The following is a 22,399-nucleotide window of genomic DNA, read 5'->3' on the forward strand; positions in this document are numbered from 1 at the left end:
AATGACCAGGAAGTGATTCATATCAATCTGACAGAGAGGGAGAAGGCATAAAAATTATAAAGAAGACACAAGAATTCAAAAGCAAAATAGTTTGAAGCCACTCACTGTCAGGGCAAATAGTCCTATATACCTCAATTGCCTTTGTAGACATAGTGCTATAATATAAGTTTCTAACAATAAACTGGAGACATCTAGAAAAGAGTGCACTATGATCAGAGATAAACTGCAAGTGAATTGAAAAAGCTAGAATGATTCCCAGTATGATTTATCTACTGGGGATTACAGATAGCTCCGGTTTTACTAGATTCCCAGAGTAACGGATTGCTGTGACTGGCTTACATCATAGTTAGGAGGCTGAATTAGTTTGCTGGGACTGCCATAACAAAATACCAGAGACTAGTTTGGTTAAATGACAGAAATTTAGTTTCTCACAGCCTGGAGCCTGGAATTCCAAGACTGAAGTTTTGGTTTCTTCTGAAGCCTCTCTCCATGACTTGCAGATTGTTACCCTCGTGATGCATCCTTACTTGGTCTTCCCTCTGTGCACCTGCATTCCTGGTGTCTCTCTGTGTGACTAAATTTCCTCTTTTTATAAGGACACAAGTCAGATTGGATTAGTGGACACACATCTGCCTCATCTAACTTAAATCACTCCTTTACAGAGCCCATCTCTCAACACAGTTGCATTCTGAGGTGCTGGGGAATGGCATATCAACATATGAATTTGAGAGGGGGGTGGGATACAATTCAACTCATAAAGGGATTGATCAGATGTAAAAGAAACCATAAACAGAATGTAGGAGAAGAAAATAAAATATTCATCTGTGATCCTATAGCCTGTGAGTTATTATACAGGGACTTCATAACAACCCACTGCTTCTGATTTGAAAAAAGAATCAGATATACACCCTGCCTCCCCCCAAAAATAGACATAAAGCATGGGATGGGATGCCTCGGCCTGCATTGGCTGCAAAGAAAGGGCTATTTGTGGGAGGTCAGGGAGTCTTCTGGGTGCTCCATTGCTTAACTCCTCAATGGTAATGTGGAAAAAAATGCCACTTTTATATTATGCAGCAGAATTGGGAGACTTTCGTGAAGAAACAGATAGGAAACATCTGTCACAAACCCGGTACTTACCGAACCAAGACTGTTTAGAGAGCAAGATCGTGCACTTTCATCAGAAGCACATGTAAGTACTTTTAACTGGCACCTGTTTTCACCAGCAGGGAGCACTGCAGCTGAGAACAGATTTAAAAGCAAACCCCTCAGTCAGAGAAGCTTGAGGCCTAAGAAAACACTGAACTCGTCATGGAGCTCTCAGGGTGAAGTTGTCATTCTTGCCACATTTATTAGGCTCATAAATTCTTTCCCCTTGCAGTGGCAGGAGCCCAGCTGAATCTGACATTCTGCTACTGGACATAGCAAGGAAGTTGGATATGTATGGCATCAGGCCTCACCCCGCCAGTGATGGTGAAGGGATGCAAATCCACCTGGCTGTTGCTCACATGGGAGTACTGGTGTTACGGGTAACAACTGTTTCTTTTGAAGTCCTTTAGCTTTGGGAGTTATCTTGATTCAAATTTTAGTGTCTGTTCCCAAGGTGATCCAGCCCCTTAGTCTTACTACCAGTAAGAAAGAGAGGTGATGCTTAGAAGTGTTTTGGGTCAGTCTTCTCCCTTCAATGTGGTTTGCTTCCATTTGCAGTCTATACTTGATTGTTTTGATTCTGAGAAACTCACATATTAGATCAGGCCAGCATGGTTGAGAGAGGAAGTCAAGAGCGTCTTTGGAACTTTTAGACTCTAAGTAAAGAATATGAATATTGGCATCCTAAAACCTTAGGCTGCGACAAATTCACCAAAAACAACTCAGAGGTTCCAAAATGTGGTGTTCTCATTCAGTTACTGGTTTTATTGGAGGCACCCAGTGTCAGCCAATAGGGAATTGGTGCCCAGTCCTGCCAGCAATTGTTGCTGTTTACTGGCTCATCTTTACCCAGAACTTTGTTTTTTAGAAACAAACTCATGGCTCTCTTTGTCATTAATCCTCACTCCACAGAACTTGGACAAAAGCTATTTTTTTCAGCGTATTTTTTAATCTATTAGGTCTACTCACATCTGTGAATATTCAACGAATTTAGGTCTATGTTAAGCTTCAAGAACACTTGCCTAAACTTAGAAATGAAAAGCAGATACCTAGGAAGGTTTGGGAATGAATAACATTTGAGAGAGGAAGGGCTAACCACAGACCTACTGACCCTAAGGACCAAATTAGACACTGAATTAAGTCACAAAGCAGGTCAGGCACAGATTCAGCTAAAAGAATCTTTGCCTTCTCATTGATTTGGTTGTAAACTTTAGAGTACAAGGGTCACATTGATGGGCAAAAGGCTAATGGATCACAGGCATACCTATTCACCCAGGAAGGAATTTTACCCATTCCACTCTAACCCCTGATCTTTGGTATTTTCTATTGTATAGGAGCAGATGGGGAGGATAGGTGTGCATGGCCGTAGTGTTAGTTGTGATGTCTTTCAGTGTGAATACTTCTGTGGATAACCGGCAACACTATAGCTGGTCTATTTTGTCTTACTCAAATCCAGTCAAATAATACTTAGTATTGAATACCTTCCGTGTGTTCTTCATTGAATTATTCTTTCTTAAAAAAAAACACAAAAAACCACCCTGTCTTTATCAATATATAATTTTCATACAACAAAATTCACATGTTTTAACTATAAAATTAAATGGATTTGAGTGTATTTATGGAGTTGGGAAGCAATCTATTTATTCATCCTTCTATCAATATATTTATTGTGCATTCACTCTGTTCCAGGGACTAGAGCTACAGAAGTAAATAGTAATGATTCTGACCTTGTGGAACTTGCATTCTAATAGATGGAAGACAGATAATGAAGCAAGTAATTATAAGTGAACATGATGTGCTTTGTGCTAGAAGTATGGGGTGCTAAGTAACATGTGAAAAGGGCTTGTGTCCCACCTGTAATGCCTTCATTGGCTATAGCTTCTATCAAGTACAGCAGGATCAGTCTGTGTAAGAAATAGATCAAGGGTAGTCTCATTCATGACATACATTTTCTAACAGGTTTGCATTGTCTTACAAACCAGCTTGTGCTGATATTCATCTCCCTGAAATCTTCCGTGTATTTAATTATAGGGAAATACAAAGATTAATACTTTTAATTGGGCTAAAATCCGCAAGTTGAGTTTTAAGAGAAAGCATTTTCTCATCAAACTTCATGCCAACATCTTGGTAAGTAGCTTTCTAATAAATTCTATCACTTTCTGTTCACCTGGGATTTCTTGGTTGTTTCTGCAAATAGTTTGAATGTGAGTGGTGAAAGCTAGCTGGCCCTGAGGGGTGATGTGCTCCCCCTTTTGACTCTACATAAATAAACCAGAGCTTTACTTAGTCATATTTTTACTAAAGGCAAAATACAAAGAAATCCTATTGGCAATTTAGAACGAATAAAGTAATAGGAAAATGCAGTAGTTGGGATGAAAGACAAGTTTCCTTAGAAACCATTTTTCAGGGATCTGATAAGTCAAATAGATGTGATCGGATCTAGAACTATGGACATATTTGTTCTGTTTTCTGCTCCATTTTATAAAATATTTTCATCTTCTTTCCTTAAGCAAAAATAATCGATCACCTACTACATGCCAAATAATTGAACACCTACAGTTTACAAAAGCAGGATGTCGGGGTTAGGTGTATATTAAGCAAGAGAAACAACTATTGGTCAAGGCTGCATTGTACAGGGTAAGACAAAGGTGCTAGAAAGGATGTTCTTTTATGATAAAGCAAATATGCATAAAAAAATTTTGACCTACAGAAGATCCAGTAGTTTGGGCTTCATTCTCTGGATCTTAACCTTTTATAGAATCATCAGGAGACTGTATCCAGTTTGAAGCTCATGGAGAATCCCAGGGTTGTATATAGGAACATGGAAAAAAATAAGAGCTGGGAGGCACCATCAAAGTTGGGGGGCTGCTGAAAATATGGCTACACACATGTATAGGAAAATGGGGATATATAGTGTATTAAAGGAATGGAAAAAAACTTTTATGTCTGAAAGGCTAAGCCTCTCCCAGAGCAGATTAGAACATGCTAAATGAAAAATACAAACTATCATAGAACAAGGCATCCTAGAGAGGAAGAAGTGCTTCTGGTGGTATATTAAAAAGATTCATATACATGTAATCATACTATAAAGCCTGTCATCTATATGGAAATCTCCTACCCACTCCCCTTTCTTGTTGGTCATTTATAATTCTTGTTACCTTGAAAGGTTACTCTTTAATGTTTATTTTAACCTAATTTACAACTTCATAAAAATGTTCCTGGCAGAAAAGAAGGGGTGAAAAAATGTTTGAGGTGTGTGGGGGGGGGGTGTGCAAGGTAAAATTTGGTTCTTAGAGAAGGCTCTGTTTTTGAGCAGTGGCCCTGGCTGTTCCTCGGAAGGTTGCCAATAATTTGGTTTCAATAGGTGTGAAGCTTATAGGGAGCCAAGTGGAAAACCAGAAGCTGCATGGGCACCTGGACCAATAGTTTGGAAGGCTTTGGGATTTGAAGGTCTTTATAATCTTGAAGGCTATTTTGCTTGATGGAACTTGGTTTATACAGGTGTTGTGCAAGGACACCTTGGAGTTCACCATGGCCAGCCGAGATATCTGTAAGGCTTTCTGGAAGACTTGTGTGGAATACCATGCTTTCTTCAGACTCTCTGAAGAGCCCAAATCAAAGCCCAAAACCCTACTCTGCAGCAAAGGTTCCAGTTTCCGCTATAGGTAATTTAATATTACACATAGGCAAACTACACACACAAATTTTCAATAAAATGGAAGGCAGTAGAAGTTTGAATTCTAGAAGCAATAAATAGTTTATTTCAATCACTTAAACAATGATACTCTTTACTACTCATTCTCTGTGTGACATATTAAGTCAGTATTTTCTAAATGGGAGGCAGGGGGAGAGAAACATCTTAAGGGGTTTGATCAGAATTCTGCAAGGATGAGGTGACATATGCAGTTTGAGAAAATATCAATGAACCTATTGCTTTGCTTATATGCAACTTATGTGCAAGTCATGGAAAAGAAAGCTCAACAACATTCTTTTGGTGGTGGTTAGGCAAAAGATAGTGTGAGTAAGCATGAAAGGGGCCAAGAGATTAAAAAGCTTGAGCAATATTGCAGTAGAAGCTCCTTATTACAGGTAATACCTTGGAGAAATTGAAGCAACGTCTAAATAAGATCTTGTCTCTACTTGAAGACACCAAACTAGAAATTCTTAGGAAAAGCCTTTTAAAACTCTTTGCTAAGAGAAAAATATACTAATCAAATGCTTCCCATAAGGTCTTTTTCAAATAGTGGAGGCCTGCACCAGTAAGAGCTGAGATTTTTTAAAACATACATATTTTTTTGATGGAATCTTTCCAAAATGTATTCTATAATTTCCCATTTTCTTAAACAGATGATACTGATCATATTTTGCCTTTTTAAATGGCCTAAGTAATTATAAATATCACTTATTATCGTCTGCAGGCAGCTGTAGTAAGGTGATGGCCTCAGGGTGGGGGACACATGTCAGACCCTATATCTCAGTGATAAATGGCCCAGAATTGTTGGGTTTTATTATTCTTGTGATTTCTTTTTTGACTCGTGTTTCTTCCAGCAGTCAGCTGGCTTTTTTGCTAGTGTATGTCTGACTGAAGCAACCCTCTTCTACTGTTTAATTAGTTGTTTTTCTTCTGTCATGGGTTAGGAAACCAGTAAAATAGCCTCATTAGAAATCACTTATAAATTTGGAAGTAGAGAGAATGCCTATAAAAAGAAAGCATATTAGTTTCCAAGGCCAGAATTTTCAACTGTTATAGAGCTCTGTTCCGAGGCTTTTTAAAATTTTCTGGGATCTGAGTAATTGAGGTTGCTCTATGCCTGCTGGTTAGTTAAGTGGGTATTATCATTAATATGCTGGTCAAAGATACATGACATATGTTAGTCATCCAGACTCTTAATATTTCAACAATTAATGAGGCTTTTGAATGTTAGTAGCCTATTCACTTACAAATAGCATTAATAAAATGTTTACCTTTTTTCTTGTAATAGTGGAAGAACCCAAAGACAGCTTTTGGAATATGGGGGGAAAGGGAGGTTGAAGAGCTTGCCATTTGAAAGGTACAATGTTCTCTCTCTCTCTCTCTCTCTCTCTCTCTCTCTCTCTCTCTCTCTCTCTCTCTCTCGTTGAATTTGACTTGAATTTAGAGATTTATATGTATCCTATATTCACATAAACACCATTTCAATACATTCTTCATTTGGTAATTTCAGGAAACATTACCCATCTCAGTACCATGAACGACAGTGCAGGTCCTCACCAGACCTCCTCTCTGATGTCTCAAAACAAGTAAGGTTCTGAAAATGCCTTTTTAAAGATAAGTGTAATGTGTTGTTTCAAAAGCTTCCAAGAATTGATTCTGCCAGAATCTCCCAGTTACTGTGTTTGAGTAGGTTAGCCTCCTGTGGAGGTCTGTCAGCTCCATCTTTCCAGCCAATAGAAGAACATTTAGTACACTACCACTGGTGTGTATCTTATAGACTGGAAGGATCTGGCTTAAATTGCCATATGCAATGCTAACATGTTGAAAAATGTAGTCAAATGAATATATATGGCTTTGTATTACCTATAAAAACTTAGGCACAGAGGAAGCTATAAGGTGTTGGGTTAAAGTTTTAAAGTACTTTTGCTGTATAATTTTGTAACTCAATTTAAGAACAAAGTGCTGTTATTCTGAAATTGAGATGATGGCTTCATTTGAGTGTTATAGTATGAACCATGTTGTCTTTTACTCTCACAAAAAATTAATTATAGGTCTCATAAACTCTTATGTCTTCATTCAAATCACAGACAGTTTTTATCTGAAAGGCATCACAAAGGTATAATGTTGAAAGGTACCATGTAATATATGACCCTCTCATGCCAGTCATAGGCCTCCTCCTCAGCATTTTACAGAAAATAGGCAGGAGGCTGGAACAGGGAGGTTAGAAGACTTGCCTAAGGTCACACAGCAATGAGCCAGGACAGAAGTCAGAATTCCTGGCTCATTAATATAGGTACTAAACCATACTGTTTGAAGTACAATGCTGGCTGAGTACATAGAGATCTTGGAGCCCGAGAGTGGGATGGAACTGAGAAAGGATAGTGTCATGTGTATTTTTTGCAGATGAATTGGGATATGGTACAAGTTATTGCCCTTTCTGAATATATTTATCAACCCTGGAATAGAAGATGATTTGAAATAACTTTGTGACCAATCACCTTTGCAAAACTTAAGGCTAATTTAGATTCCTGATTCCACCCAACCAAATGACTGTTTCCTTCTTTTACCAACATGTCCTTTCTCTCAAGGTGGAAGATTTGAGACTAGCATATGGCAGTGGGTACTACCGAAATGTGAATGGAGTGCACGCATCTGAGCCTGTGCTAGACAGTAGGAGGAGAAACTCTGCAGTAGAGGTGACATTTGCAGCAGAGCTGGAGCGTTCCAAACCAGAGGCAGATCCCACATTGTTACATCAATCGCAAAGCAGTTCCTCTTTCTCTTTTTTTTATACTGATCCTGTCTTTAACACTAACCATGATCCTGACACTGATTCTAGAGACTACTTTGAGGAAAGAAGTCCTCTAAGCTCCTTCCGAACAAGCTGTAAGTTTGCTGACAATCACATGAACACATCTTCTGGCCTTGCAAGCAAAGTGAGTCCAGCAAAGAGGCTAACATACACAGATGTGCCGTATATTCCTTGTACTGGTCAGCAGGTTGATATTATGCCTCCCCAAGTCTTTTTTTATATGGACAAACCACCCCAGGTGCCCAGACGGTCTCCAATTATGGTAGAGGAAAGGGAAAGGCTAGACAGCTGTCTAGAACCCACTGCAATGAAGCCAGTCAAAAGAAGCCCAAGGAATATCAGAATGAAGAGCTTTCAGCAAGACTTTCAAGGACTCAAAGAAGCTATGGATAGGACAAGTGGTAGGAGCAACATAAACGTAGATCTAGAAGACCCAGATTTAGAAGATGCATTTGTATATAATATTCAAGAGCAACCCCCTAAACGCTCCCACAGCCAATCAGACATGAAAACTATCCGTTTTCCTTTTGGGTCAGAATTTAGACCTTTAGGGCCTTGTCCTGCGCTGAGTCGTAAAGCTGACCTATTTACTCATATGTTTGCAGAGCAGGAGTTTCCAACAGTTCTAATGGATCAGGGAGCAGCAGAAAGGTATGTAGCTAATGAATCCAGTGATTCTGAATCAGAGATTCTTAAACCAGACTGTTACTCTTTGTATGGTAAAGGAATGAGGTCACCCATGGCCAGAATTCGCTTGTCTTCTGGTAGTCTACAGCTAGATGAAGAAGATGAAAATGTATCTTCCAATACAACTGCTGAAGACAGGACTTTGTTAAAACCATGTAATTACTTTTTAGCTTAAAACTGTAAACTCTGTGACCATATTTGGACCAGTTCTGTTACCAACTTAGGTAAAAAGAAGGAACCTTCTGCATAAACCATTTTCTTAGTTCCTATTCATTGGTATTTAGGGAATCTTCGAAGTTTAGACATGTGGCTTATGCAAGATTCAACTGCTGCCTTGTTTATCAACTTCTCTTCTATTCCCTCTAAAAGAACTGTGGAACATGCCCTCTCCTCATTAGCACTGTGGTGAAGTGAGGTGGGTATTTGTCATCTCCATGACACATTTTCCCATAGAGACATTATAAATGAAGATCAGACTCCTTAATACTGAAGAATGGTGACAGCATGGGTTGGCATATAGAACTGGCTTCTTATGTCATTTAGTGATTTAGTAGATCGTGACTGTGTTAGTCATTTTTGTTCTTAAATAGTACTATGACTAAAGGTTTCAGTCCTCATTATCTGTGTGGGGCCCAGTAAAAATGGTCGTGTAATATGTTAAGAACTTCAATTTTTATAAGATATGTTAGGGGTATCATGGCCCTCCTGAAGCTCAGGAACAAGATATGCCATAGATTCTCTCAACAGCCACAAGTTTATAATTTATCTAGGACTTGGCAGAATTCTAATCTTCAGAAATGAATGAATTAATGAATTTCTAAAGCCAGATATATGCCTGCTGAGGATATAATAATGTTTAACTTATTACTTCTCTATTCTTAACTATCTATTATATGTAGTGAAAGAGAAAAGCTAACTGTTGGTTTGTTTAATCTCCTGTAAGACTTTTTTTGCTATATCTTGTTGCATGTATGTAGGCAAGGAAATGAGATGAACAGTATTTTAACAGAGTGACTAAAATCCATTTATTAAAAATGCTATAAGTATTAGGTTCGTTTTGTTTTAATAAATTTCAGGAGTGATTGGTTTGAGCCTGTTACTAAGGAAAAGGACTGAAGAAGTGAAAGGAGGGAGGCCGGTGAAAATGTATAGTCATGGATAAAGAAGTGGTAGAATTAGGATAGCTGAAAAAAAATGATAGTACTAAAAGCAGACTGGGTTAATAAACCTAAAGTCTATTCTTAACCCATTCAGAAGGCATAGCATTCTATTTAAGGACATCATTTTGTTTACTGATTTTAATTTTGAGTAAAGCATATAAGATAATGTTAAGTACTAACTTTAAAAGTGTTGCAATTATATAAGCAAGCTATTTTTATATATGACTTAATGGAGAAAAGATGGATAGAATAATTTCCTTATTCTCCTAGTCTTTACATCAGAAAAATCCCTTTTTTAAAAAAATATACTTTATTGATTTTTTACAGAGAGGAAGGGAGAGGGATAGAGAGTGAGAAAAATTGATGAGAGAGAAACATCGATCAGCTGCCTCCTGCACACTCCCTACTGGGTATGTGCCCGCAGCCAAGGTACATGCCCTTGACCGGATTCGAAGCTGGGACCCTTGAGTCCGCAGGCCAATGTTCTATCCACTGAGCCAAACCGGTTAGGGCAGAAAAATCCCTTTTAATATATGTTCCTTTACCCCTTTCCCATAGTCTAGCACTTTCTTTCCTGCTCCTGAAATTGTGTCCAGTAACTCACAAGTATAGAATAGCTAGTTTATAATAAGAATATACAGGGATGAGCAAAAGTATGTTTACAGTTGTTTGTATGGAAAAAGACATGCAGGTTTTGATGATTACAATAGCTTTATTAACTCTGTATTTCACATACTCACAATTGTAAACCTAATTTTGCCCACCCCACTATTGAAGTCCAATCACCTATACATTAATCCTAAACATCCTCAAACCTATATTAAGTTCATCTTTGACTTTTCCTCTAGGAAAAACTCAAATTCATTTAGGCTTATATATTGTTTCTTGTTTCAATTTCTGTAAGTCTTTGTAAAGTTTGCTTTCCCCAGAGAACTATAGGATTCAAATCTTTATGAGATTTCCTAATAAAAACTATGATCAGGGGGAACATATAAATTATTGTTCAACCTAGGACATTTTTGAGTGAAAGAGTACTCTGTTAATAATTTTTTCAAGATAGAAGGCAGAAATAAGGACATATATTCACTGTAGCTATAATCAATGCTTAATAAAATGTGAATAATATCTTTTAGGTCCCAATTAGTATTAAAATTCCCACAATAAATTAAAGGACAAAGGGGAAATGATCTGAAACAATCAAAATACCACACCATACATTCCTCAAGAAAACAAACACTGAGGACCATGAAATTTAAATATTTATTTTACACCCCTGCCAAACACTGGAGTACGCTTCACCTAGAAACAGTTTACAGGACTAATAACTACAATGAATAAGCAATACAATTTCTATTTATGATGCAGTTGTGGTGTAAAGTTTTAAATAATCAATTTATAAATTGGTTGCTTTTACTTTTATAAAAATATTCTTTTAACTCATGGTATGAGTGGCAAATTTATTTCCTGACCTCTACAGACTATAAATTGTAATTGAGTTTCAGTTCCATAGAAGGTGAAAATTTTAACTGAGCCATTACTTGAAAATACAATGTGTTAAAAGTAATCTTTAAAGTGTAGGCACCAATGAAAATAATTTTCTTGGCACATGACATGACAAAACTTAATTGTCTTTATTCTTACAAAAAGAGGAGGTAATGGCCACTTTGATTAAAAACTATATTCTTTACTTGAAGAATATTTTTCTTCTAATATTTGGCAATTATTCAGACTTTAAAAAATGACTTTTGTGCAAAAACAAAATTATGCAGTTCCAAACAATAAAACGTCAACCATCAAAATTAACTAATATCAATAATTAGACAACTACAGTTCAGAACTTAGGCAGGCATAATATATATACTGGGCTTAAAAAAGGTATTACCCACATAACAGTACCATAAATATAACTGAATATTAACTGTACAGTCTAACTTACCTTTGTACAGACAGAAATCATCCTGTACTATGGTTACTTTCATATGAACCCGAAAATTCCTATTTAAATACCCTTTCAAAAATGAACAAATGATGCTTATGTACTAGATAATTATGAAGAGCAAAAATGTACAAATAGTTTATAGCATATTTTACTACCATGATAAAAATATGCTGGTGTAAATTATATTCCTACCTGTTGATTAGGTTTCAATCACATGAAGAGCAGCTTTTTAAGCTCCCCAAATCTAAGCATATAATATGCTATTTGAATTGAAAATTTAAAAAATGAAGACTAATTCCTACAGTATCACCAAAAACCCATCCTTGGCATTGCATTAAATCCTCAACCATGTTAAATAAGGGTTAATTTCCTCTTCTAAAGGAGATGATAAATACTGCACACCAAGAAGTACCCCTGTTGCTACATGTTGCCTATAAATGCTTTAAACACAGGGCTCTTCAATGTGATCGCCACTGAGCTACCTGGAATATCATACCAACTTTGTAGGAGAGTCTATACTTTTCCAGGTACCATTTCCAAGAGTTTATTAAAAACTTCTCTTTTAAGAAGGTATGACTTGTTTGCACCTCTCCACCAACAGTAATTTTTAGAACATGCTTATGTTTTTTTAAAAAGCTTTTTGAGATTTGATAATTTACAAAAGTTGAATATTTAGAATGATTTTGAAAGACCTATGTTTCATCAGTGTATAGTTAACTAAAGATCGAAACATGAAAGGTATCCATCCTAGTAACTTAATAATGATATCTAAAAGCAAAACTATATCTCAACATTTACTAGAAAACAGATGAAACTATAGTATTAAAAGTTATTCCTTACAAAATAATCTCTTTAAAATATAAAATGATAAACACCATCACAAAATAGTTGAATAGTTTCTTTCACATCTTCAATGTTGCAAAGATCCAAAAGGCACATGGAGCTCATGAGTTAAGCATTGTTAAGCTTGAAGTAACTTTGGTGGGTTTCTCTGGGTCCGCATGAAATGAAAGCCAATATTAAGTTTCTTAGGGGGACTCATCTGCTGAACACCTACAAAATTAAAAAAAACACTTATATTGACATATAACTATGCATTTTTATATTTCACATCTGTATGAAATCTACAATAAAGAAACTGATTCAGCAAATTAAATCGTTTCCATTGAATCCTAACATGATATTAAAGATTTAAAGAAGTTAAAAAATCCCTTCCACATTTGATTTTACAACTGGCAATTGATTTTCTTTTATAAATTGGAAAAAAGGGGTGAGTTTTCCATTAAAATCTAAGGAGTTTTAGGTTATAAGTACAAGTAGGCTTTATCAGATCTAAAGATGTATGAAAGTTTATGCTTTTACAGGCTTTATAGTTTGTTCCTACTTGATGCCAGGGACATCACCAATACAAAGAAATATAAAGATGCACCAAGAAGCGATATAATGGGATTAAGGCTAAAATTAGTATTGCTTTAAACTTGCTTGAGCTAAGGAGTTGTGTATGTGCACAAAAGCCTTGTTCAAAAGAGCATTTAAAAATTAAATGTAAGGACTTTGTTGAATGTTAAAAAAAATTAAACCAACAGTTTAAGAAACAGCATAGAAACTAAAGTTAATTATAAGGAACATTTATAGTCTTCATTGAGTTCCTCTACCTAAAATCCATTCCTTAATTTTTTAAATGGGGGTTAAATTTATGGACTTTAGCACTAGAAACTGTAAATAGTGGTGGTCTGATGAGAGTAGTGGCAAAAATGAACGCATTCCTAAATGATGTTTACAAGGGCCCAGATAAAAATATACTCCATACATAATATTTTGTCTCTACTTCATCTAGCAGGGAAAATGGGTGGGGGGAGCCATTTCATTCAGTGTAAAATTACTTTGTAATGCCTGAAGATAATAATTCTAAAAGCTAATGTTTAACATGGGTAACAAACAAAACTTTTTTGAAATTTGTTCTTTTTTCTTCTTTTTAATTCAGTTTATTGTGGCGACATTGGTTAATAAAATTAAGCAAAAACAAACAAACAAACAACAATCACACAACAACTTCATAGGCACAGACAATAGCATGGTGATTACCAGAGGGGAAGGGGATTGGGGGAGGTGGAAGAGGGTATAGGGGGAATAAATGGTGATGGAAGGAGACTTGACATGGGGTGGTGAACACACAACACAATATACAGTTGATGCATTATAGAATAAAAGAGTTTTTAAGCATACAACTATAAAAAAGTGATTTTGTAAGGAACAATTGAAATGATTGAATCAAGGCAATTATATTGCATTATAAATTAACATCAAACAGAAAATGTCAAAATAGTTTTTTAAAAAAATGACATTTCAAACTTACTTTTGAAATTTTTCAATTAATTTCTTCACCATTTTATCTGTGATGCCAGGACAGGCAGCTTCAGCCACAGCAATACTTTTCTCGAGTTCTTCAATTGCCTGATTCCTGCTAGCATTATTCTCATCCTGCTGTTTAAGCTGAGAAAGATCAACAGCTATAACATTTAAAATTACTATACTTCTTAAGATACATAGGCAATGATGAATCTGTACTTACTTCAGCAAATGCAGGTGTGATGATCATAGACAAACAGCTCAGGGTTTGCACAAGGTCTTTCTCCTTTGAACAAATAATATAGATTATACACATGAATTTAAAACATTCATTTGTATTTTTCTTTGTTTTTCTATGGTAAATGTGCATTAATTCGAATCCCCCCCCCAAAAAAAAGACCCAATATAAGGCAAATCTCCATGCTTTCTTCCCATCACTAATTTCATCCATCATCCAGAAGGCTTCTAACTTCTAGGATTACAATAGATATCCATGATTCCACTGGATATATATGTATCTCTAGGTAAAATACATTTAAAATTATACAAGTGTCCACATAAATTATTTCTATGACCTTTTCTTAATTAGCTCATAACTAATGACAAATGAGGTATAGTAGGGACACAGTGAAGTAGACAGGCATTTAGGGGTATTAAATTCCAATAATTTTGACCATCAAAATCTCACTACATAGTTTGAAAAAATCTATCAAGAGGAAGTGATCATTTCCATGTACATACTGCCCCATTCTGCAGTTTCTTTGGGTCAGGCTTCTTTCGCACGGTGGTAAAGCTCCATTCAGGATGCGTATTATTTTCCCTGCTGGTGGATTCCCTAAAATGATTGCCAAAGATATTTCAATAAGTTCTTAAATAGTTCAGCTTGGTGAAAATGCCAAATCAATGCAGTCAAACTCTTAAGAGAGACTGTCCCAATGTATAAAATAATATAGTATAAGACAGCATTTGATTTCAGTTCCAGGTAGATAATACATTTTATTGAAGAGTAGAAATGGTTCTCAAGTCTAAGTGTGCATCACAATCACATATGGGAACCTCTAACCATATATAAAGCCCTGTACCTACCCCTCCTCACTGACTGGATTGGGATCTTCTATAGGGTGCCTTATTATTTTAAGGCTCCATGGGCAACTCTCATGGGCAGCTAAGGCCAACAACCACTAGAACAGGGTACAAAAACTATCCTGGCATTTGTTTATCCCTTTCAAAAATTAGGCAATTTCTCATCAATGCAGGACTCTGAGAGTATTTCAGCCAGTGGAGTAGTACATTCTGGTGCAGTCTATAGATTTTTCTAGTCTAAGCTACGGACTTAGAGCAGTGATGGCGAACCTTTTGAGCTCAGCGTGTCAGCATTTTGAAAAACCCTAACTTAACTCTAGTGCCGTGTCACATATACAATTTTTTTTATATTTGCAACCATAGTAAAACAAAGACTTATATTTTTAATATTTATTTTGTATATTTCAATGCCATTTAACAAAGAAAAATCAACCAAAAAAATGAGTTCGCCTGTGACCTCTGACACGCGTGTCATAGGTTCGCCATCACTGACTTAGAGACTAAAAGGTTAATGTAAATGCAGTTAAAAAGCAGTGTAAATTTTTGGGGTATAAATCTATATCAATAAATTTAGTAGGTCCTCGAATAACATCGTTTCATTATAATGTGGATGAGGGTTAAAAAAACAAAAAGATTCCCTGTCTGGGCCACTATCTCTGTGGAGTTCAACATTCTCCCCGTGTCTGTGTGGGTTTTCTCTAGATTCTACAGTTTCCTCCCGCATCCCAAAGATGTACATGTGAGGTGAATTGGAGTGTCTAAGTTGTCCCACTCTGAGTGAATGTGGGTATGTGTGAGGGGCCCTGTGATGCAAAGGCGTCCTGTCCACAGTGGGTTCCGCCTTTTGCCCTGAGCTATTGAAAAGGCTCCATTCACCCATGACCATGAACTAAAAAAAAGCGGGCTAGAAAGTCATTATTTGACTCGTTATTATTCATCTTTCTTAAATGTATGCATAGCTTATATTTATTTCAATGCTTTAGATGCTTGGTGATGTTTTTGTGATATATATATATATATATATATATATATATATATATATATATATATCATAGGAATTTAACTCTTGCTTCTATTGATTATTCTATGGTAAATTTGGTTTCATTATAAAACATTTTGTTTTACTTTGCAGTTTCCAAGAACCTATTAGTGATATTAAGTAAGGACTTATTGCATTTAAATGTACCAGTCTGACTATGGTTTGGTTCATGGCCAAGAGGTGGGAAAGACCTGCAGGTTATTCTCCAGAAGGATTTTGTAGGTTAACAACAAAGTCTGTGAAGACATAGCCCCTTATCACTTTGGGCAAACTAATACAGACAACAGGGGGGTGAGGGCGTAAGTGTGGGGGAGTGGGGGTAATGTGGGGATAAGGACACATATGTAATAACTTAATCAATAAAAAAAAGAAAAGAAAAAAATAGCACCTTTAATAAAATCTTATTCCAAAATTTTGTAATATACTCAAGTATCCACTAGGGGTTAGACTGAGACCATTTAAAACTGGAGCAACTCAATTCTAAGAAAAACATGTTTTTAAACTCATTGTACTTCACAAACTAATTTTAAAGACTTTCACAGTTTCTAACGTAAAACTTTAAAATATAGTTTATATTTTATGCTAGACAAAGCGCATTGGATCATAGGTAAAAGATATACAATGTTAAAACACGCTATGTAAATAAAAATGAAATAATTTATACATACGAATCAGAGCCCTCAGAATCAGATTCATCATCACTGTGTCCTTCTGCCTTCCATCTCTTAAATCGATCGATCAGTTCAGTGAGATAAGAAGTCTTCTTCGAATTTTTTACAATGAATTTGTGTTTCAGAAGTTCTTTAGCTGTAGGACGCTAAGGAAAAAATGAAGCATACATAAATATTTCTAGGCTCTTCATGACTGAAGGGGATAAGAAATCATTTCAATTATGAAGTTGAAAGGTGTGAAAGTATGAGGACAACTAAAATGCTGTAGGACAATAGCTAATTCTATTGAAGTGGCTCAAGGCAACCAAATTAAACTCATTGCCTTGGTACTAATTTGTTAAAGCTCAATGGGCAAAAGATGGCCTATCTACCAGCAAACTGGCAGGCAGGCCTTCTAAAAACAGGGAAAAACATGGCAAGATTTTGAAAATAAAGTAAAAATTTAAAAACATCAAAATAGTGCTTTGAAATACTTTTATTGTATTAACTGTAAATAAAACAAATGGATGAAAACTAGCAAGGCTGTAACTTTATTATTATCTGCACACAATTTATGACTCAGATTAATTTATATTGCATCTAAATACAAATACCAGGTGCTACAGGGGATATTTCCCCTTAGTACTTTATTAATATCAGAATACAGTTCTTATATGTTTCTAGTTTCTAGAAGTTACTAGGCAGATTTATTTTAAAAACAAATTTGTAATCAAATTTGTTAGGTAAATGAGTGGAGCTTACTAGACTTCAGGAAAGGTATGTAACTTAATTTTGGAATTTCTAAATTTAAATGTAAAAATAATTAAAATGAAAATATAACTTTTCATGAAAAGTGAAAACACAGTGAATAAAAATCATAATGAATAGTCACACATATACTTTAATGATGACATCCTATTAAATAAATTTTATTTCTCAAATTTCTTTCCCCCTGAAATAGGAAATGATCAACAGAATAAGGAAGAAGCTATGGACCATGAAAAAAAAAAAAAAAGATAGAGGGCGGGGGAAGGGGGAAGGGGGAGAAAGGAACTAAGGATCTTGTTAAGAACTGAATAGAATTAGCAATATAAAGGAAAAACCAGTTTCCTGAATGGACTTTTGACAATTTTCACATGCACTTTATTTCCTCACTGTAGAAAAAACACATTTGTTCTATGTAGATTTAATAATAGACAACAGTGGCCTCATATACTCACAAATGATGGATCTTTGTTCAGGCAAGCATCAATAAACTCCTTAAAGGACTTAGTAAACTCTCCGACAAGAGTTGGAGGATTGCTTTTTGGAATAAGAAACAAAACTCTCATTGGATGCATATCGGAGTTAGGTGGCTCTCCCTTGGCTAGTTCAATAGCAGTAATTCCCAATGACCAAATGTCAGCCTAAGTTTAAGAGAAAGAAAAAAAATATCTTGAAATTCCATTCCAAAATACTGCCACAAAATAGCCTGTGAAATTTTAATGGTCACAACAATATTAAAGTGTCTCAAGAAATGTGATCTTAATAAAGGTTTTTAATAAAATTAATTTATTTTTAAAAAGTATCAAATTCTCTATATTATGCCAAGTACCACAGTCTAGGCACTGAGGATTCAGGTGGTAATAAACCAGACAAAAATTCCTGCTCTCAAGGGGCTTATGTTCTAGTAGAAGAGACATAAATAAATAATATCATGTCAGATGGTGCTAAGTTCCGCGAGGAAAAGAGCTCAGGATAAGGAAATAATGAATGATGGTGTTGAGGGGCTGCAAATTTACACAGGATAGCTAGAGAAGACTATTCTGTGTAGGTAATGCTTAAAGCAGAAAACTGGTTGGGAGAAAGGTTATTCCAGATAGAGGGAAGGTAAGTACAAAAGTCCTGAGGCCAAAGTATGCTTGCTATGTTTGTGAAACAGAAATCAGGCCACTGTGGCTGAAGCAGATAGAATATAGAGGAGAGTGACATGAGATGAAGCTGGAGAGCTGGACAAGGGCAAGATCTAGTGAGCCATGTATGTGATACTGCGGACTTTGGATTTTACTCCAAGTTGTGTGGAACAAAATTGAAGGGACTGGGGTTCCAATATTATCAGCATCAGGGAAGTTATAATTTAGCAGCAACATTTGTCATAAATCTAGCTTTAGAAATACTTTAAAATGAAGGTAAATTAAGGCAGTTTATTAAATAGGACAGTATGTTATATAAAACTTATTATAAAAAACAAAAGTAGACAACGCTTTACTTTTGAATCATAAGCAGACTGTTGAATAACTTCAGGAGCCATCCAAAATGGTGTTCCCACAAAAGTATTTCTTTTAATTTGTGTATCTGTCAGCTGGCCAGCAACTCCAAAGTCAGCAAGTTTAACATCTCCTTGTTCTGAGAGCAAGACATTAGCAGCTAGGAGGGGGGGGAAAAGACAATGAAAAAAATCTCAGCTTCCTCAGAATGTACCTATTTTTCTCATGTTCATATTAAATTTTTGTATACCTTTTATGTCTCGGTGGATTTTCTTTTCTGAATGCAGATAGTCCAGACCTTTCAAAATTTCCTTTAGCATGGTTGCGATCTGGAACTCATCAAATGGACCAGCTCGCAGCTTAGGGGGGAAAATACACACACATACATGTATGAAAATTTAAAACAATAAAATTCAAACTTGGTATTATATTCGAAATAAGGGAACCACCTAGATGTATGAAGCAGCTCTGTTTATTAAACCAATATTTAAATAAATAAGAACAAATTAAAAGGCGAGGGAAGAAAGTAAAAAAGTTAAGTCAAAGGAATAGAAGGGCTTTTAAATGATTAAATTTAATTGTGAAAGATAATAATACAAGCAGTGTGACCTATATACTAGTTCAAAATCCTGAGGTTTTTAAATATTTACATCAAAAATTTAAGATACACTTACATAATGACAAAACTAGCTTTATTTTTTTATCTGAGAAAAAGGAAATTAGTTACTTAAATTTTTACATTTGTTCAAAAGTTATTAAATATTGCCCGGTTGGTGTGGCTCGGAGGTTGAGCATTGACCCATGAACCAGGCGGACATGGTTTCAATTCTCAGTCAGGGCACATGCCTGGGTTGCTGTCTCGATCCCCAGTAGGTGGCGTGCAGGAGGCAGCTGATCCATGATTCTCTCTCATCATTGATATTTCTATCTCTCTCTCCCTCTCCCTTCCTCTCTCTGAAATAAATAAAAACATTTTAAAAATAAAAACATAGCCCTAGCTCGTTTGGGTCAGTAGATGGTGAGAGCATCGGCCCTCAGACTGAAGGATCCTGGGTTTGATTCCGGTCAAGAGCATGCACCTTGGTTGCAGGCTCAATCCCGGGCTATGGTTGGGGCTCATGTGGGAGATAACTGATCTATGTATCTCTCTCACATCGATGTTTTTCTCTCTCTGTCTTTCCTTCTCCCTTACACTCTCTCCAAAAAAATAAATCAATATGGAGAAGTATCCTGGGGTGACGATTGATAAAAATAAAAATAAAAAACTACATTTAAAAAGTTATTAAATATTTACACTGAACTTATTTTTAGCATCAACCCAATTTGATCATATAGATCAACTGTAGCATAGTTCTTAGCATTTATGTGTTTTAATAACATTGTAAAAGCATAGAGACTTTTGGGGACTCAAACTTAAAATTTAACCAGGAGTATAATAATTAAACTATTCAGACTTTCACAGTTAAAAAAAATGATCAAATCATGGAAGAATACAGTTTTTAAAATAAATGTAACACATTTCCCTTTCTTTCCCCATCCCTGTACCAAAGCCAATAATTTCAACTGGAATACAAGGGAAGCAATGATTAGGTTTCAGGAGAAGTTGTAATGGAATAACTGAAAATCTCTCTTTAAAATAAATGGTTATTTTAAAATTCTGCTACCTCATAAAGCACAAATAGTAGACTGTACAACATTTACAGGAAAGGGTGGGAAACTAAAGTCAGAGCTGAGGTAAAGTTCTGTTTGCTGGGAGGAGGGAAGAGGTGGTGAAAGTCAAACATTGCCCACTCTGCCTCACATTGGTAGGGATTCACAGCCCTTTGGCACCTTGTGTATTTCATCTTTCATGAATGCCATATTTATTCCGAATAAAGGGTACTTTCAAGTTGAAATTTAACAGCTTAAAATAGAACCCATACTTCGGCCTCACCATTTAATATTAACTGTGGTCTGGATATAGAGTATACTCCAGGCATATCCATAATTCAATAGAAGCCTTTACTAGGTAACATTACCTATTACTTTCAAATCTATCAACTTCTACCCCAGAAATTTATATTTAAACAGTAGTGATTAAAGTCATTGTAAATGGTAAAAATTGAATATTATTTTATTGATTATTGGCAATGAAATTCTGATGTACTACCAAATAACTGAAAGATAAACATCATACTACTCAAAATTAGTACTGAGTATCACTGATCACAAAAATGCTGACAAAGCCATAAGAGGTATACTCTCAGTTACTTAAGAAATTGGGCAAGGTTCCTATAATGGATACCAGCTATCTCTCTGAAGGACTCCTAAAAAGTCGCCTGGATAAGCCAGTGTACAATCTAAAACAGGATTTAAAAATATATTTAAGTAAAAACAAACAAAAAAGAGGTCCTAAAAATCCATTAGCTTATCTGGGAGGGGAGATTCTGTGGCAGGGAAATGAGAATGGGGCAGTAGTATACTTGAGTTTTTATGGCTCATTTCAAGATAGAAAACTATCCCAAACCTTGTGGTTAAAATGTTTCCTTAGTCATCTTAATAATGATTAGACAAAGAGGGGGGAAAGGAGTTGGAAAGAGAAGAAAAGTAAAGTAGATGGAATAGAGGGTTTTTTTTTTTTGGTGTGTGTGTGTGTGTGTCTCCCAATGCAACCTTGGGAAAAAGAATGTCTACTGTACTTGGAGTGCATATTTGAACTTCTCTCCAATGACTGAAGATTGTGCCATGTCTCTAATAGCTAATACCTCTGCCTCCAGGGCAGCATACTGGCCTTCGGTAATATGCCTCTGTTGTCAACTGAAGATATGCAAGAGAGGGACATTTGTTCTTTCAAATAATGTATACTTGTGCATTTGGGGATTTTCCCCACAATCAGTTGACTTCCAGCCTGTCCCCAGTGCAACATGTTATGTTATGCTTTCTAACAGTTAACATATTGTTTCTTTTTTTCCTTGGTGCTCATGTTTTATTCTATTAACCTTATTATATGTGATGTAAACCACTGCAATTCAATATGTATCATATAGTATGCTCAAAGTCTGTTGACATACAGCACATTTTTTCAAGAATGGAAGAGAATCTTGAGGTATAGACAATATAATGTTGACATAAATTAAAAGTCACAGTCATATTCCATTAGTTAGGTACCAGCTTAATATTAACGATAAACTCTTTCTGTTCAGCATCCCTCTTTTTTTATCTCTTGTTCCTGGTAGCCTAAGCCTCTAAGCCTAATCCTTTACTAGATTCCTTAAATGATAGTATTCATTTGTACAGGACTATAAATGGAGAAGAAATAGCACATTTTCTCATTATTTGCTCTCTTTACAAAGTCCAGTTAAATTAGATTTATACATAAATCACAATATTATTATATTTTAGAGCTAGAAAAATAAGACCAGAGACTACTAACTTAATTTCTTCAGTTAAGGTTTGAGTAAATTAAGGCAGCTAGTCAATGGAAGAACCAAGACTGGAACCTAGGACTCTTGATATTTAGCCACTACAAGGCTAAGAAAAATTTAAGTTCATTGAATTTGTGCTAATTCAAATTTGATTAGGCAGAGGTCAGAATGGCAGGATGAGATTAAGGTC

General features: G+C 35.7%; 2 protein-coding genes across 3 annotated transcripts in view; one reads left to right on the plus strand and one right to left on the minus strand.

Annotated features, from left to right (window-relative positions):
* The window catches only part of FRMD7 (FERM domain containing 7), a 39,198-nt gene extending 30,590 nt beyond the window's left edge, over positions 1–8,608 (plus strand). The window contains exons 6-12 of the mRNA XM_036305737.1: positions 1,075–1,189; positions 1,379–1,526; positions 3,178–3,273; positions 4,648–4,811; positions 6,129–6,197; positions 6,351–6,426; positions 7,429–8,608. Coding sequence (XP_036161630.1) covers positions 1,075–1,189; positions 1,379–1,526; positions 3,178–3,273; positions 4,648–4,811; positions 6,129–6,197; positions 6,351–6,426; positions 7,429–8,514 — 1,754 coding nt within the window. The 3' untranslated portion in view covers positions 8,515–8,608. The remainder of the gene's footprint in view (positions 1–1,074; positions 1,190–1,378; positions 1,527–3,177; positions 3,274–4,647; positions 4,812–6,128; positions 6,198–6,350; positions 6,427–7,428) is intronic.
* A 2,132-nt stretch (positions 8,609–10,740) lies between these two features.
* STK26 (serine/threonine kinase 26) overlaps positions 10,741–22,399 on the minus strand; it is a 57,253-nt gene continuing 45,594 nt past the window's right edge. For both annotated transcript variants that reach the window (XM_036304561.1, XM_036304560.1), the window contains 8 exons: positions 19,056–19,164; positions 18,808–18,965; positions 17,780–17,965; positions 16,578–16,726; positions 14,529–14,622; positions 14,011–14,073; positions 13,795–13,931; positions 10,741–12,491 (listed from right to left, as the gene is read on the minus strand). In XM_036304561.1, coding sequence (XP_036160454.1) covers positions 12,467–12,491; positions 13,795–13,931; positions 14,011–14,073; positions 14,529–14,622; positions 16,578–16,726; positions 17,780–17,965; positions 18,808–18,965; positions 19,056–19,164 — 921 coding nt within the window. In that variant the 3' untranslated portion in view covers positions 10,741–12,466. The remainder of the gene's footprint in view (positions 12,492–13,794; positions 13,932–14,010; positions 14,074–14,528; positions 14,623–16,577; positions 16,727–17,779; positions 17,966–18,807; positions 18,966–19,055; positions 19,165–22,399) is intronic.

This window comes from Myotis myotis, unplaced genomic scaffold (genome assembly GCF_014108235.1).
Source record: "Myotis myotis isolate mMyoMyo1 unplaced genomic scaffold, mMyoMyo1.p scaffold_m19_p_4, whole genome shotgun sequence".
NCBI classification, from domain to species: domain Eukaryota; kingdom Metazoa; phylum Chordata; class Mammalia; order Chiroptera; family Vespertilionidae; genus Myotis; species Myotis myotis.